This window comes from Hyaena hyaena, unplaced genomic scaffold (genome assembly GCF_003009895.1).
Source record: "Hyaena hyaena isolate Hyena2069 unplaced genomic scaffold, ASM300989v1 scaffold_478, whole genome shotgun sequence".
Lineage (NCBI taxonomy): Eukaryota > Metazoa > Chordata > Mammalia > Carnivora > Hyaenidae > Hyaena > Hyaena hyaena.
The window spans coordinates 1,231,795-1,249,279 of NW_024081110.1; the positions used below are offsets into that span (position 1 = coordinate 1,231,795).

General features: G+C 38.0%; 1 protein-coding gene across 3 annotated transcripts in view; it reads right to left on the reverse strand.

The window, feature by feature from the left end:
* Window positions 1-17,485, reverse strand: part of NALCN (sodium leak channel, non-selective) — a 285,524-nt gene that overhangs the window by 149,554 nt on the left and 118,485 nt on the right. For all 3 annotated transcript variants that reach the window (XM_039254277.1, XM_039254276.1, XM_039254275.1), the window contains 2 exons: window positions 8,563-8,730; window positions 2,848-3,039 (listed from right to left, as the gene is read on the reverse strand). In XM_039254277.1, the coding sequence (XP_039110208.1) occupies window positions 2,848-3,039; window positions 8,563-8,730 (360 nt within the window). The remainder of the gene's footprint in view (window positions 1-2,847; window positions 3,040-8,562; window positions 8,731-17,485) is intronic.

Consider the following 17,485-nt stretch of genomic DNA (forward strand, 5'->3'; position numbering starts at 1 on the left):
ATCACCCTTGTAATATCTGGAATATTCTGACCACCAAGAGCCATCTGGCTCCAAGGAGATATAAAATCAGTGATGTGAGATTAGAGGAGAGAGTAAAAGATGAAGGTAAGCTTTGAAGTTAAGAGAAGACTGTGTGCATAAAGAAGGGGCCTGGGGGTGGTTTTGTTTCTAGGATCCCCTATCCCCAGAACAAGGCTGGCATTAAGTGGGCCTTCAGTACTGTGTGCTGAATTAACCTGGGCTCAGAGATGGACGGGGACAATGACAGTCTCAGTGTCACTCTGAACGAAGGCGCTCTGCAATTTTCATTTCCCCAGTGATGGGGCACACTACACTAAGAGAAGGTGGGCTTAGTGACATCACTGTCATCTTTGCTTGTCCCCACCCCTGAAGAAGAGCTGGGCCTCTTGGAGAGTCTGGCTCCAGGCCAACTGCATCCTATGTGGCCCGACCCCAGGCACCGGAGAGGCTTTGCCTGTGCGGGGTAGGCTGTCATCCCCACACCACACTCGGTGCGCGCTCCGTCTCTGGAGGGGGTGCAGCTGGAAAGTTGGCACCCCCCACTTCAGGCCACCATGCTCTTAGGCACAGCCACATTCCTAGCCCGGGTGCTTCTGTTCTGAGGCTGCATCATCAAGGGGCCTCAGCTGAGGCACTTTCCCCTATTCTTCCTGCCACATCTACACTCACCCACCTGACACTCAGCCAGTGCTGTTCAGTGTGGAAACGGGAAGGCTGGGAGCCGGTGCCTATTTCTGCCTGTTGCTTGTACTGTGGCAGAAAGGGAATAAAGACTCACTGACTCTCAGTTTGCCTTGCTGTCCTCTGTCACCACCTCCGCACAGGCCAGGTCAACACTTGGCTAAGAGCAATCCTTGCGCCTGTGATCTGGAGGCCCCCCTTCAGGAGCCTTTTGCTACTGTCCTCTGTGTCTCTCCTACATCTTCAACCTCACCTTCTGCGAACATTTAAATACAGCCACATTTTCACCCAACTTAACACTTCCTTGGTCTTATGTCCTCCTCTTAGCATTGGCCTTGCTTTCTCCTTTAAGTTCTGGAACAAGAGAGGCTCACCTCAGACCTTGAGCATATTCTTTCCCCAAACCCAGGACGCTGTGTTCCTCCACCTCGATTGTTTATGTACTGCTGTTCTTTAGCGACTGTTTCTTCCAAGAAGCCTACGTGGACGTTTCCATTCCTGGTTACGGACCTTACTTCTGGGTTCACAGAGCACCTCGTGTCTGCCTCTAGCATGCTTTGCATTTGCTTACTTGGCACTCCCTTCATCTGAGGATTCCTTGAAGACCGGGGACATAATTGCGTTTCTGTGCCACGATCACCAAAATTGTCTGGCTCTTTGTACGCACTCAACAGATGCTTGGTGATGCATAACAGATGTACGCAGCCTGTATCAGTCTACCATTTTGAGTACAGATACCTTTGCCTTCAAAGCCTATTTTTTTTAATGCTTATTTATTTTTGGGGGGAATGAGCACAAGCAGAGGAGGGGCAGAGAGACAGGGGAACAGAGGATCTAACGTGGGCTCTGTGTTGACAGTAGTGAGCCCAATGGGGGCTCGAATTCACAACCATGAGATGATGACCTGAGCTGAAGTAGGACATTCAGCTGACTAAGCCATCCAGATGCCCCCCGAAAGCTTATTTTTAAAAAATGAATTATGTGCTGTTGTTACCGCAAGATTATTCTTCCCATAAAATAGGGTATTTCAGCTTATGGTGAAAAAAACACATTTTTTTTGTCTTGATCATTATGGTTTTTCAGGTCTCTAAATCCAAATGGAGTTAAATTTCGGAATCCTTGATTAGGGGTTATATTTTCTCTATGAATTATGTTTATGAATTGATTGATTTTTAGCTTCCTTTTTTAGCCTAAGTGAATTCTAATGATAACGCAGAGGCATGAACTAGAGAATCTTCCAAAGACATTTCAAATTGAAAGAATTTACGAATTTCTTACACTGGAAGTCAAAAACCTCCTTCTAGATTATGCTTGACATCAAAATATATGAACTGTAGGGGCGTCTGGGTGGCTCAGTCAGTTAAGTGTCCGACTTTGGCTCAGGTCTTGACCTCACAGTTGGTGAGTTCAAACTCCCCTTGGGGTTCTGTGCTGACATCTCAGAGCCTGGAGCCTGCTTCAGATTCTGTGTCTCCCTCTCTCTCTGCCCCTCCCCTGCTCTCACTCTCTCTTTCAAAAATAAATAATAACCATTAAAAAAAAATAATAATATATAAGCTGTAAAACAGATTTTGAAATGTTAACTTTCACAGACACAAAACACAAACTTTATTTTAAGATTCTGCCAGGGGTGCCTGGATGGCTCAGTCAGTTAAGTGTCTGACTCTTGGTTTCGGCTCAGGTAATGATCTCACAATTCGGTGAGTTCAAACCCACACTGTCAGGCTCTACGATGACAGTGTGGAGCCTGCTTGGGATTTTCTCTTTCTTCTTTTCTCTCTGCACCCCTACTTGTGCTCTCTGTCTCTCTCAAAATAAATAAATAAACTTAAAAAATATTCTGCTATATTTTCAGCTGTAGGTGCTAAGAACCCTAGCCTTCATCTGGACTGGTTTTAACACCTTATTTTATTAGGCGATTTCCAGAATTTTACAATTGATGTATAATCTAACAGTGTTGAAAATGGGCTCAAATGCCTGCACCCTGCAAAAGAGACCATTTTAAATATTAAAACTGAATTATTCCAAGTTACCAAAAATATGACAGTATTTTTGATCCACTGTTAAAGGGAAGTTATTTTGATGTTAACCATTATTACTAAAAAAGGAATGGTGAATTACATTGACTGCAGTTTTTATTCTTACCCTTGGAAACGTTGTAAACCTGTCCAGTTCTTCGACAAAGCAGAACATATGCAGACTAATTGCTGACATAACAATCAAGAGGCTGGCAGTAAATACAACCAAGCTCCCAAGTTTTTTTCCAGGGCCAAATATCTTGTACACAAAGTCTTCTAACGCAGGTGAAATCTTAATAAGTCGAACCACCCGAAGAACCTGTTGCGGGAGGGAAAAACATACGTACTTGACCATTTCTTACACTGAATCTTAAACAAGTTCACACGAAAACCTCATTTTTCGCAGCACTTCATAAAATCACACTTTTCTATGTGAGTAGCTACAGACAAAAAGTAACGCAATGACTAAGATCTCAGTGTAGCTCAGTGCCTGCCCTCCTGCCTTTTAGCCAGAACTCAATAAATCCTGAATGAATGAAGGGAAATGGTAGTAACAAAAACTTTTTTTAATTAAAAAAAATTTTTTTTTAATTTTTAAAAATTTTTTAAAAAAACTTTTTACATATAATGTGATCATTTGGAGTGCTATTAATTTCTTCTTTTTTTAGAGAAAGAGGGAGAGTGCACGCACAAGCTGGGGAAGGGGCAGAGAGAGAGAATTCCAAGCAGGCTCCATGTTGTCAGTGCAAAGCCCAACGTGGGGCTCAGTCTCACAAACTGAAATCATGACCTGAGCAGAGATTAAGAGTCAGACGCTTAATCAACTGAGTCACCCAGGCATCTCTCAAGGTGCTATTAACTAATACATATTGTTGAAATAAAATTGATATTTTTCTAATGTTCAAATGTAGAAGAAAAAGCTTTCAAATGTAGAAGAAAAAGCTTACTTCCATATTAGCTATAATGTCTCATAAAGCAAAACTTCCTATGTACTATTGTACATATAGACCTTTTTTTAAGAATCTACTATCAAAGAGTCTTTACTTATGCCTGGGAGCGATACTCTAATATCCATTCTATCCTCTCTTTAAATAATAGAACTATCAGAGTTTTAGCCTACCAAGTGGCTAGCCAGGACTATAGAACATGTTCCAGCCACATTTATAGCTCGGTGTGGTCAGTGGACGAGGCTCAGATTTAAGGAACATGAAAGGAAGTAACGTTTTGCAACTTTAGGCATATTAAATTAAATAAACTTGCCCTGGATACTCTTTATGCCTTCCTCTGGCAGGGAAATCGAGACAAATGGAGTAGTCCCTTTGGACCAGAAATGGAAGCCCTGTACAGAAGCTGACAGATTCAACTCACCCCAAAAGGCTGGCTTCCTGCATGACTGTGTGGAGCAGAGCCACCTACTCCCCCGGACACCCACCCAGTGCTGAAGAGAAACAAACTTCTGTCTTATGTAAGACTCGAATTTTTAGATCTTTGTTATATTGAAATACACACATATTTAGATGTTTTGCGTGTGTATAAATGTAACTCTCCCTCGCTTATTAATTAATAAATTCACTTGCTCTTCACTTTAACAAATACTGATTAATTATTATGTGCCAAACATTGTGTTGGACAAGTTAGAGTCAATGTCTATAAATTACAGAGGGAGCATAATATAAAGGCATAGCTCTTAAAGGCACATTTATAAGATTAAAAGTATAATTCAGTATGTAATTCAAAGTTGAAATATAAAACATGGAAAAGTAGCATTTTTTTCATTAAGTCTAAGATGTCAACATTTTATTATGTGCCTCTGAGAAATACAAAGTGCTTCCAATTAAAGAATGGCCTACCACTGACTGTTAAGACAGATCTCAGATTTAGAGACAGGAAATAGGAAACAGGAAAACTATGGTTTTGGCACAAATAAACTGTGGTGGGTAGAAAGGCTGTCCAAGATGGTTCGACAAGAGCTCAAGGTGACTGTGAAGCCTTCTTAGGAGAAGAAAATGAATAGTTTATTTTTAATAGAGTAAGAGCAGGAAATGCTTTTAAAACCTAGATTTTAGGGACACCTAGGTGGCTCAGTCGATTCAGCATCCGACTTCGGCTCAGGTCATGATCTCACGGTTCGTGGGTTCGAGCCCCGTGTTAGGCTCTGTGCTGACAACTCAGAGCGTGGAGCCTGCTTCAGATACTGTATCTCGCTCTCTCTCTGCTCCTTCCCTGCTCATGCTCTGTCTCTCTTTCTCTCTCTCTCAAAAAATAAACATTAAAAAAACTTTTTAAACCTAGATTTAATTTTTACACTTATAAAACAACATATGTTTGGATTTTTTCCAGCATCCCTAGCTTCCCACTCTTCCTGACTTCCCCTTGGCAAAACATTTCTCCCCTACTCTTGGCCCATGAGGACCAGAAGGGACTCTGTGATGCCCAAGATCCAGGCCTGGAGGGAGTATTCACAGTGACCTGAGGCATCCTCAGAACTCTGTTGGACTGTAAGAGGTGTGCCGTTTGTCACCCCAATTGGCATTACTTAGAAAAAGAAAATTTATGTGAAAAATCATGTTGTTCTAAGTAAGCATTATGCTCCATTATGCTATATACATGGTTAAGCTACCAGCTTTCTGTTAGAATTTACATATATTCCCAAATCAGAGAACATATTACACTCAGGTCATCTTTCCAAATAACAAGCAAATAGCTTTACCGTAAGAGCTATTAAAATATTAACATTCATATTAATATGCAGAATAATAATGTGGAAAGATTTCACATTCTTGTCAGTTTGTTATTCTCAGATATAAGTGATTCAGTATCTAACTGTTAATAGCTGAGGCCAGGCAAGTTTACAGACACAAGTTAACTGGCTTGTAGCTCCGCTTTCAATACGGCGTCTTTTCTCTACTTGTATTAAAATCATAATTAAACGATTCTCTAAGTAATTTTGAGTCCTATCCCAAATTCTAATAAAACAGCCTATGCACATCTGTGCAATTTTGATAAATGAATATTTCATTAGTTGGAAGTAGCAGAACCTGACATGATTCCTACATGGCCGATTTGATCAGCATTTTCAAAGGGGAAGCCTGCATCCTTGAAAGGCAAAGTCCTTATCAGTGACTCTAGTTCTGCCTTTTCATCTTTTGGGGGATAAATATGCTTTTCGCTCTGTTCATCTAATAAAGCCTTTGGATTTGGTGTTTCCACAGATATGAAATATAGTAAACCGTACTCTCAAAGATAAACACCGAGAACCTTTTTTGGTTGTCTCCAAAGCACGTTTTCCTGGTCCCATTTCTTTTTTTTTTTTTTCTTTTTTTAAATATTTTTTATTTATTTCTAGGAGAGAGAGAGAGAGACAGCGTGAGCAGGGGAGGGTCAGAGAGAGAGGGAGACACAGACTCTGAAATAGGCTCCAGGCTCTGAGCTGGCAGTCAGCACAGAGCCCGACGCGGGGCTCGAACCCACGAACCGCGAGATCATGACCCAAGCGAAAGTCGGACGCTAAACCGACTAAGCCACCCAGGAGCCCCTCCTGGTCCCATTTCTAAGCCCGTCTCTTCACGATCAGTCTGCTAATTACAAGCGAGATACTTTAGAAATCGTCTGGCTAAGAATCTGAACTATGAAATTAAATTTCCTAGGACTGAGTTTCCATCATTTGTTAGTTATGTGGTCTTGGGCAAGTTATCAAATGTCTTGGGACTTCGGTTTGCATGTATACTCTCTGTCTCACAGGGTTGTGGTGACTAACCGATAGCACGAGGCACTCAGCACAGTGCCCGGCACGTAGTAGGTGCTCAGTAAATATCATTTGAATAAATAGATGAAGAACACAATGATTGCTCTCAGAGATAGCTGATGTTATAAAGAGAGTCATTTTGTACTAAACTGTTGACTTCACTTAAATATGAAAATGTGAAATCCACTAAGGGAAGCCAGGCTGCCAACATGCTGAGGAAAGGCCAAGTCAGATGAGAAAAATGTGAGGATGCACAAGGAAGATCAAAGTGGATCCACGAGGAGCCAATCTGCTCGGGACAGTCGGATCTTATATGTGAATGTGCAAAAATCCTTGTGACACTTAAGCTTCCCCAGAGATGTATATTTTAGCCACAAAACAACCAAGGCAATGTTTAATTATTTCATTAGGAAAATATAAACATGGTCATATAGAGAAAGATACAAACGAAAATCACTTAACCATTAACATAAATGAAACTATTGTCGATTATAATCCAGAATCAAAGATAACATTAAAGTTGCGAACTTGGGGCTCCTGGGTGGCTCAGTGGGTTAACCATCTGGTTCTTGCTTTCAGCTCAGATCATGATCTCACAGTTTGTGAGTTCGAGGCCAACATTGGGCTCTGTGCTGACAGTGTGGAGCCAGTTTAGGATTCTCTCTTTTTCTCTCTCTCTCTCTGCCCCTCCCCTGCTCTCTCTCTCTCTCTCTCAAAAAAAAAAAGTTGCAAACTCACTGAGTTGCATATTATGTGACTGTGTCTATATATATACATAAAATGATTAGAACTGTGCACACTAATTTTAGATATTTTGTGAAAAACAGACTAATAGGAAAAAACCTAGAGATAATGACTATTAATAATCTGTAATAATTTGGTTTATTTCTTTCCTGTCATTTTTTCATTTATAGGCATTTAACATACAAATATATAGCTATAGTTATACAGACATATAACCTATATATGTTATATAATTTTATATTGTTTTACATTTAAATAAAACATAATCATGTTATTATTTTAATCATGTCTCTAAGTAATTACAAATTCATGTCATTATTTTTGTGGTCAAATTCGCATATGACTTGCTAAGCTATTCCTCAAATGTTTACCATATTAAAAGTTTTCATTTTTTCTCTCATAAACAATTCTCAAATAAATATCTTCGTATTCAAAGTTTAATCTATTTCTAGCTTTTCACTAAAAAGTTATTGGTGAGAAACTATAGGAATTTTAAAGCCCTGAATATATTTTGTATATGTATCCTTGCTGAAATAGAGACCAATAGTTTTCTTAATTTGGTTGACTTAATAGGTCCACAAAAGATATTTTGTTGTTTTGATTATCAAGCATATTACCTATAATTATATATAATAATTCTCAGATGTAGATATTAAATACTCATGTTGATTTTGTGAATCTAGACAGCAGTGCTCACGAACATATAATGGCATGATTGGGAAGTACATTTTGTATGAAGAGTTTTAAGCATGTACATATCTCTTGCTCTACTCATCTCACTTATTATAACCAAGCCTAAGGATATAACCCGACAAATGACAAAGGACTTATGCGCAAAGATGTTGATGTACTGACAGCTTCAACCATATATCCTTTGTGATTTCAATATGTTTGGCAGTAATTACTAGAGGCTCAGCTTTTAACCCGTGTGTTTACACAATATTTGTTACCATTTTTGTGAATTATATTTTTGTGTCCTTTCCCCAGGTTATCAGAAGTATAGAGTTCCAGGTTGCAATCTGGCAGCTGAAGTTAAAATTGCTCTGAAAATAACAGCTTTGGAATCTCCAGTAAATAAAGTCAGTGAGGTTGGAATGCACTTTTTTTTCATCTAAGGAGAAAATTTCATCTAAAATATCTCCACTGTGAATTTTCAGAAGTTTTGAAAACAATGTTATAATTAATGAATGCACTATTTTTGGCACTGAAGACTTGGGTCACTCAAGTCTATGTTTATTATATAAATATTATATATAACTATTTAATATAATAATGTAAAGTTATTATAACATAACTGGTATTTTCTCTGGAAAGAAAATAATTCTACTGACAAATAGACATTATTCACATTACCTGAAAGTATGTGAACTGAGAATGATAAAGGTCTGGATATACATGAAGAGTAGTTCCAATTACTAGTAGTAGCTCAAATTTGTGGAGAGATGAGCTAATATATCCAGTAAATCCCAAACACCATATCTTCAGAAGTGCTTCCAAATCAAAAAGTACTGTAAAAGCCACCTGGGGGAACAAAGAGACAGGGAAATTGGAACATAAAACTATAATTTATTTCAAAATGCTTCATACATTTGTTAGTGTGTAAATTCAGCTGCTATTATATAAAATGAAAGGCCCACAACGATCTAGAATGACATGTTATTAAAAAAAATGGGTTTGAAAAACACTAACCGGAATAAAGAAGACCAAAAAACTTCTTAAGCAATTAGTAAAACGTGTTAAAATGTTAAATGTTTGTTAAGTGGTATTATTTCTTTATTATCCACTACTTGATATTATTTAAAAGTTATTGCCACTTGTGGAATTCTGTATAAAAAGACAGGCTGCATTTTTCCATAACTTGTGTTTTCCAAAGATAGTTTCTATAATGCATATGGCATATTGTAAAATGACTTGCATTTTATTAAGCATCATAAAGCTAAAATACAAAAGTGTAGCTCTCGTTTATGTTTTGGGCCACATAAACAAGCAAAGAAATTTGGATTCTATATCAAGCATTATGTGTGTGTATATGCACACATAAATTAATACATTAATATGATTTATGCCTACATTATTAATTAAGAAAGTTAACAATGGGGGCGCCTGGGTGGCTGAGTCGGTTAAGCGTCCGACTTCGGCTCAGGTCATTATCTCACGGTCAGTGAGTTTGAGCCCCGCATCGGGTTCTGTGCTGACAGCTCAGAGCCCGGAGCCTGCCTTCAGATTGTGTGTCTTCCTCTCTCTCTGCTCTTCCCTGCTCCCTCTCTCTCTCTCTCTCTCAAAAATGAATAAATGTTAAAAAAAAATTAAAAAAAGAAAGTTAACAATGAATATTACTATATTACTAAATAGTACAACCATTTAATCTATCACATTAATTTTATGAATTTGCTATTCATATTCATATTACGAATTTGCTGTTACTAATACCAACATTATAAAATACACTCATAAACACAGCATGTAATTTTTCCTTGTCCTATGGGTAAGAATTCTCATTTTATAAAAAAATGTTTGCAGCTGGAATTAAAGTGTGTAATATAAAATTAACTTATAATTAAAGAGCACAAGAGTGGGTATTGGAGTTAGTCAAACATATCCCTCTGAGAAGACACCATATGATTTATTGGAAAATAGGAATAGTGGAGAGCCAACACAAAGTATCAGAAGGGATTTTTTTTCTCACTCATATTACATGATAAAGGTCACATATGAAAAACTTGCAGCTAACATCATACTCAAAGTTGAAAAGTAAGAAATCTCCTCCTAACATCAGGAAGAAAACAAGGATGTCTGCTCTCACCAGTTTTATTCAACATAGTACTGGAAGTTCAAGCCACAGCAATCAGACAAGAAAAAGAAATAAAAGGCATCCAAACTGGTAAGGAAGAAGTATAAGAACTAGAACAAACAATCTTAAAATTTTTACAGAACCACCAAAGATCCTGAATGGCCAAAGCAATTTTGAAAAATAAGAAAATGGCAGGTATCACAATCCCAGATTATAAGATATACTAGAAAGTGGTAGTAATCAAGACAGTATCATTTTGGCACAAAAACAAACACATAGATCAACAGAACAGAGAGCCCAGAAATAAACCCATGATTACCTCGTCAATTAGTCTGTGACAAAAGAGACAAGAATACGCAGTGGGAAAAATATAGTCTTTTTTCAACAATCTCAATTGTGTTAGGAAAATTGGATAGCTCCCATGTTGGATGCATAAATATCTATAATTTTTGTATCTTCTTGGATCATTCCCTTTATGATTCTATAGTGTCCTTCTTTGTCTCTTGTTATAGTCTTTGTTTGAAAGTCTATTTTGTCTGATATAAGTACTGCTACCCTAGCTTTCTTTTAACTTCTACTTGCATGATAAATGCTTTTCCATCCCTTTACTTTCAATGTCCATATGACTTTAAGTCTGAAATGAGTCTCTTATAGGCAACATACAGATGTGTCTTGCTTTTTATCCATTTTGTCACCCTATGTCTTTTGATTGGAATATTTAGTCCATTTATATTCAAAGTAATTATTGATAGGTATGTACTTACTGCCATTTTGTGACTTGTTTTATGGTTGTTTTTTTAGTTATTCTCTGTTCCTTTCTTCTCTTGCTATCTTCTCTCACAGTTGGCTGGCTTTCTTTAGTGACATATGTGGAGTCCCTTCTCTTTATTTTTTTGCATAGCTATTACTGGTTTTTGTTTTTGTTTTCCATTAGGTTTGTACCTAACATCTTATACATATAGCAGTCTATATTAAGTTGATGGTTGCTTAAGTTCGAACCCATTCTTTACTCTGATCCCTTCCACATTTTTAGGTATATGGTGTCACACTCAACATCCTTTTATTTTATGAATCCTTTGACTGATTTGTATAGATATACTTAATTTTACTGCTTTTGTTTTCTCTGCTTCTTTTTTTTTTTTTTTTTTTTTTTACTGTTAATAGGGTCTTATTTTCCACTCAAAGAATCTTTTTTAACATTTCTTGTAGAGCTGGTTTAGTGATCATGAATTCCTTTAACTTTTGTTTGCTTAGGAAACTCTCTTTCCTTCTATTCTGAATGACAGGCTTATTGGATATAGTATTCTTGGCTACAGGTTTTTTTCTTTCAGCACTTTAAATATATTAGGACACTCCCTTCTGGCCTGAAAAGTTTTTGCTGAATAATCATCTGACATCCTTATGTGGTTTCCCTTGTGTGTAATGGTTTTCTTTTACTGATTTTATAGAATTCTTAATTTGTCACCACTTTCTGCCATTTTAATTATTATGTGTCTTGGTGTGGACCTCCTTGGTTGATTTTGTTTAGGGCTCTCTACCTTCTGGATCTGAGTTTGTTTCCTCCTCCAAATTTTCAGCTATTTTTTCTTAAAGTAAATTTTCTGCCCCTCTTTCTCTCTCCTAATTTTTAAAAATTTTTAAAAATGTTTATTTGCTTTTAAGAGAGAGAGACAGAGCATAAATGGGGGAGGAGCAGAAAGAGGGAGACACAGAATCAGAAGAAGGCTCCAGGCCCTGAGTTGCCAGCACAGAGCCTGATGCAGAGCTCGAACTCACAAACTAATGAGATCATTGCCTGAGCTGAAGTTGAACTCTAAACCGACTGAGCCACCCAGGTGCCCCTCTCTCTCTCTTCTTCTGGGATCCCCATAATGCAAATGCTATTATGCTTGATGGTGTCACTGAGTTCCCTAAATCTAATTTATTATTATTTTTTCTCTCTCTTGTTCAGCTTGATTGCTTTACATTCCTGTTTTTCAGGTCGCTGATCCATTCTTTTGCTTCTTCTAGTCTATTTATTCCATCTAGTGTATTTTTAACTTTAGTTATTGAGTTCTTCATCTCTGATTGGTTCTTTTTATGTTTTCTTTCTCTTTGTTTAGGACCTCCTCACCGAGGTCCTCCACACTTTTCTCAATTCCAGTATCTTTATGACCTTAAATTCTTTATTAGGCATATTACTTCTATTTCATTTAACTCTCTTGCTATAATTTTGTCCTGTTCTCTCACTTGTGAAATATTCCTCTGTATTCTCATTTTGTTTAACTCTCTGGGTCTACATCTATGTGTTAGGAAAGTCGGCTACATCTCTCTTGGAAGTAGTGGCCTGATGAAGAAGAGTTCCTGTAGTGCAATGTCCTCTACTCACCAGAACTTGGTGCTCAAGGGGTATCTCTTATTATGTTGTGTGTGCCCTAGTGTTATGGCTGAGCCTTTTCTGCCTTCAGTCTAGTCATCTCCAATTGTTCTCTTTGCCTGTTTTGGGCAGGGCTGTGTCCCTGTGTTGTTAGTGGGCTAGACTGGGACTGCTTTGGACTTGAGTTGAGTCAGACCAGGTTTTGCCAGAGATGCAGTAGAACCAAACTGTAGGGTGCTTCCCATGTGTTGTCCCCTGAAAAGTTTTCATTGATGGGTAGGACCAGGAGTCAGAGAAGATGTCTGCCCCCAACCCAGTGCTGGTGCCACAGTAAGACTGGTGTGTGTAGTTATCTTCCTCTCTCCCAGGGTTAAGAGTCACTTTAGGGTGGTGCTGGCCCCTCTTGGGTATGTTTACATACTGCCAGGTTTGTGGCACTGCTTTGGCTGGGTTCCAGCCAAGAGTGTATTGAAGGGGGCAGGTCTGCAGAAGAAGCATGGAGGTCTCCTAAAGACCCCAGCTCCTCTAACACATGCTCTGAGATTAGTAAACAAATGTCCCTCCCATAAATCCCAGGTGTTTTTCAGACTGTTGTTGCTATGCTGTATCTCCCTGGGGCTGTTTGTTGCGTTGTCTTTTTAAGGGCCAGGGAGTCATTTTCCTATTGCCTTTCAGGCCCTCCCAGAGCAGGATCTGCTGACTTTTAAAGTTTCAAGTGTTATGCCCCACTGATTTTAAGAATTCCTGAAATTAGGTCCCTCTGCTTTTCCAAAGTCAGATTACTTCCTCTTCCCTATGCAGGCTCCCTGTACTTGGGCTGCCTGGTGTGTGGATCTGTTACTCTTTGCTTTCCATGCCCAGGCATCCCTCCTCTCCGTGGACAGTCCTCAAGGTCATATAGCTCTTGACCATGTCTCTGCCCTTCCTACCCTCTTCTCTACATTTAGCTGTGGGGACTCTGTTCTGCCAGTCCTCAGGTTGCTTTCTGGATTATTTACACTGATGTGTGTTTTACCTACTTGTATCCGTGGGATCAGTGAGCTTAGGGTCCTCCTACTGTGCCATCTAACCCAGAAGTCTTCAGTGTTTATTTAATTCAGCATTTTCCTTACTGATTTGTTGAAGGGTGGTGCTTCTTTAATAAGGAACTAGGAAAAATGGTTAAGCGTTTTGCTAATTCTAAAACAAGACTGCACTATCCTTAAGCAGTACCAGTATTTTATTGGGTTTTTATGTCTATGAATAGATTCTCAAAGCTGGCATTGCTGGGGCAAAGGATGAGTTTGCATGTTTGATATTTTAGAAAATATTAAGGGATTATTTTCAAAATGTTATAGTAAGTCTTTTGGCTTCCAGCAAGGTAGGAAAGGATTTCCTGTCCTAAATCTGAAGGATCCCCAGATGTAATCAAACTTAATCAAATCTTTGCTTATCTGTTCATATATGTATTGATCATTTGGATTTTTTCTTTTTAAAACAATTTTACTGTTCATAACGTTGCCAGTTTTCTCTGGTGGCGTTTTGTCTTTCTAATCAGTTTTTGGAGTTGTTGATATTAAGGACATTAGTCTTTGTCCATTATATGAAATGCAAATATTTTTTCTCTAGTCATTAGTCTGATTTTTAACTTTGGTGGCATTAGCTCTACAAGCACTCTAGATTGTATATGGTCACATATATATCTATTTTTACCGTTTTACGTTTTTTCTTTACCTTTTAAAACAAAATTGGACTTTAGAAGGATTACTATCGAGTCTTCATATCCAAGAACACACTTTCTATTTATTTGCACTATGTTCTTTAATAAAAAATTTCTCCCACAAAGAAGTTGTTGGTTGCTTGTGAAATTTATTTTTATGAATATTGCAATAACAAATTCAAATGCATTTTTTAATCTTCTTTACTTTGTTTTTTACAACTTCCACCTAGTTAGTTCCAGTGGAGAAAAAAGATACTGATTTATCTATAGTGATTTTCTATATCTGCAAATGAAGATAAGATTTTTTTCAAAACTTATTTTGAAGTTTGCGTTAATTCATTCAGCTACTACCCAATGAAGTGGCAAAAAGAATCCATAATGTGCTCCTATTTTCAAAGAAAATTTTCCAGCATTTATATATAATGGTTTCAGTGGGTTTTGGTAATTAATTGCTACCATGTTTAAGGACATGCATTCACTTCCTATTCCACTCACAGGATTTTAGCTTTTAATTCCTTGAGGCAATGGGATGTACCACACAAGTCCTTGATGTTGACCATTTATGTATTCCTCGAATAAATCTTAGACGGTAATGCTAACCTGCTGGATTTTATTGATTAACATTTTATTTATAATATTTATAGCTATTGTCATATATGAAATTCATCTATAACTTTACCTGCACTACCATTATCAGAATTTGGCTAGGTTTACAATAGCTTTATCAAATTTTCTGTGGAGTTTTCCATATTTTGCATGATCAATAATTTCTTAAATAAAATAAGAATGATCTCCTCTTTGAAAGTAGGTACAACCCATGGGAACTCCAACCCCATGTGAGGGCAGGCTTGTGCTGACACATTTACAGTAAAGCTTACTCTTTTTCCATCCATCTGGAGTCAGTGTCAAGATTGAAGTTTTCCTCTGCACATCCTTTTGAGGATGGACTGTTTCCTTTTATCATTGAAGCACAGACCTCATGTGTCCTTTGTTATGCGGGGGTCTCTGTTCTGGCACCTCATGCTCACAGCCTCTTCTTTTATGCTGGTTATAGCTCTTAAAATGGCAATATCCTTTGGTGACAAGGATATGCAAAGGGCATATCCCTAGAGGGCAGCCACTGGCATTAGTGTCCATCTCATGTTCCACACTCCAATCACACAAAAGTTTTTGGCCTTGAGAATATTCCTTAATCTTTTGCATGTTCTTCTAAGCATTTACAATGTTTTAATACCTTAGATGTCACTTTTAGTTGCTTCATAGAGACAGTTCTCAGCCACCTTTTGGGGCCACCTTGTATGTGTTTCTTATAATCAATATACTATTTGTGTTTGTGTTTAAGCATAATTGGATTTTCTATGACTTTTGATAGGAAAATTCAACCTGTACACATTTAATGTATCAAAATTAGACTTGATCTTCTTTCCAGTTTTTTTGTAAGTCATTGCTATTTCATCTTATAACTTTTTCTTGTCTTTTCTGACTTGGTCAAACTGTTGCTGATTTCTTTCTCTCCTTGTTAGTTTGGACATTCTACTCTGCTTTTCTAATCCCACAGTTCAATTCTCAACTGCCAGAAATCAATCTATCCTTTTTTATTATCACATCAAAATGAAATAATTGTAAGCTTCTCGTTCTCCCACATAATCTGCTTGCTCACCCATCCCTCACACCCCCACCTGTCCACAAATTTCATAGCATACTTCTGTCACCCCATGCTCAATGGGTATCATGCCCCTTCCTAAATCCTGCATTTGCTGAGATTGTTTACACATTTACTTCTAGTTTCTTGAACCATAATTATTTCTTTTTTTTTCAGAGATTCTTATTTGGCATTTTTTAAAAAAATCATCTTTCATTTGGATCCAATACCCACACCCTTTCTTTCTTTGTCAGCTTCTTTTCTGATCTACTTTTCTGTTTCTCTGATATGAGTATCATATTTTGGAGTAGTTTGCTCAGATAAATATCACAGGTTGCATACTCTCTTAAACCTTCTCTGTCCAAAATGCATTTTTAACATGGACATGACAATTCTGGCTGCACACAGATTCTTGCCTCTTAACAGTCTATACAAATATTGACTCACTACCTATGTTCCAATATTATAGACGAGTCATCTGATGCACAGTGTATTTCTTGTTTTCACATGTTATTTAAGCCTGTTTAGAGGCTGAAAAAATTTTTTTCAATGCTTGCAACTGAGGAAGGTCATCAGGGTATGTTTATTAATGTATCTTTTTTTTTTTTCACTTAATCATCCTGAGATTCAGTGGCTCCTTTTGATCTACTGATGTATGCTTTTCCTCAATTTAGGAACATTTTTCAATCTCATTTATTATTACTTTTCTTCTATCCATTCTCTTTTTCCTCCAGGGGCTAATATTAGTCACACTGAGTGTCTAGTCTCTTGTGCTTTTCCCCTCACAATTTCTGCCATTTTCCTTCACTTGATCTCCCATATTAATAATTCTTTCTTGAGGTGCCTGGGTGACTCAGTTGGTTGGGCATCTGATTTCAGCTCAGGTCATGATGTCATGGTTCATGGGTTCAAGCCCTGTGTCAGGCTCTGTGCTGACAGCTCAGAGCCTGGAGCCTGCTTTGGATTCTGTGACTCCCTCTCTCTCTCTGCCCCAATCATTCTCCCCGCCCTTCTCTCTTTCACAAATAAATAAACATTAAAAATAATTCTTAACATCAATCATATGCTTTTTCGGTTCATTTTTTTTGAAAATTTTAGCCAGTTTCAGGAAGTTTGCTTTTTGCCTTAATTGCCTGTGCTTGAGACATTTAAAAAACAAAACCAAACCCTGCTATGTCTTCATCAATTGTACTTGAGTGGGAAACTCTTGTACTCATTTATCTTGGATTTCTGAGTTTCAGTTGTTTCAGTTTCTGGGTCCCTTTTATGAGAACAATTTTTCTTTGCTTGTTCATGACTACATGTTTGTTTTATTGGCTGTCTTTTCTGCTTTCTTGAGCAGTGATAAATGAGGAGGAGTAGGGGGCACTGTCATTTTTGAGGTAAGTGATCTAAAAACTCATGGCCCCTCTCCTGGGTTGCAAGGAGGGAGCTGACCCATGTCAGGGTTCTCATGGGCTGGTGGAATCCATTTCAAACCCCCTCTACCCGAAAGTAATACAGCTTCTAGTGAGGCTCCCTTCCTGGCTCATCAAGGTCAGTGGGGTTTTTTTGGCTCTCTCTGGACTACAAGTGACTCATGGGCAAGTATAACTACTTTGCAGGGCCAGGTGCAGGCAAACAGAGGAGCCAAATGTCTGCCGTAAGTCCTAATAAAGAAAAACGAGTCTTTTCCAGCCCAGGCTTCTTAGCCAAAGACTTGTAACAATATGAAAAAGTCCTCCAGATACTTGGGGCGGGGGGAATCCCCGGAGAAACTGAAATGCAGACATGTGTGTCCTGAAGGTT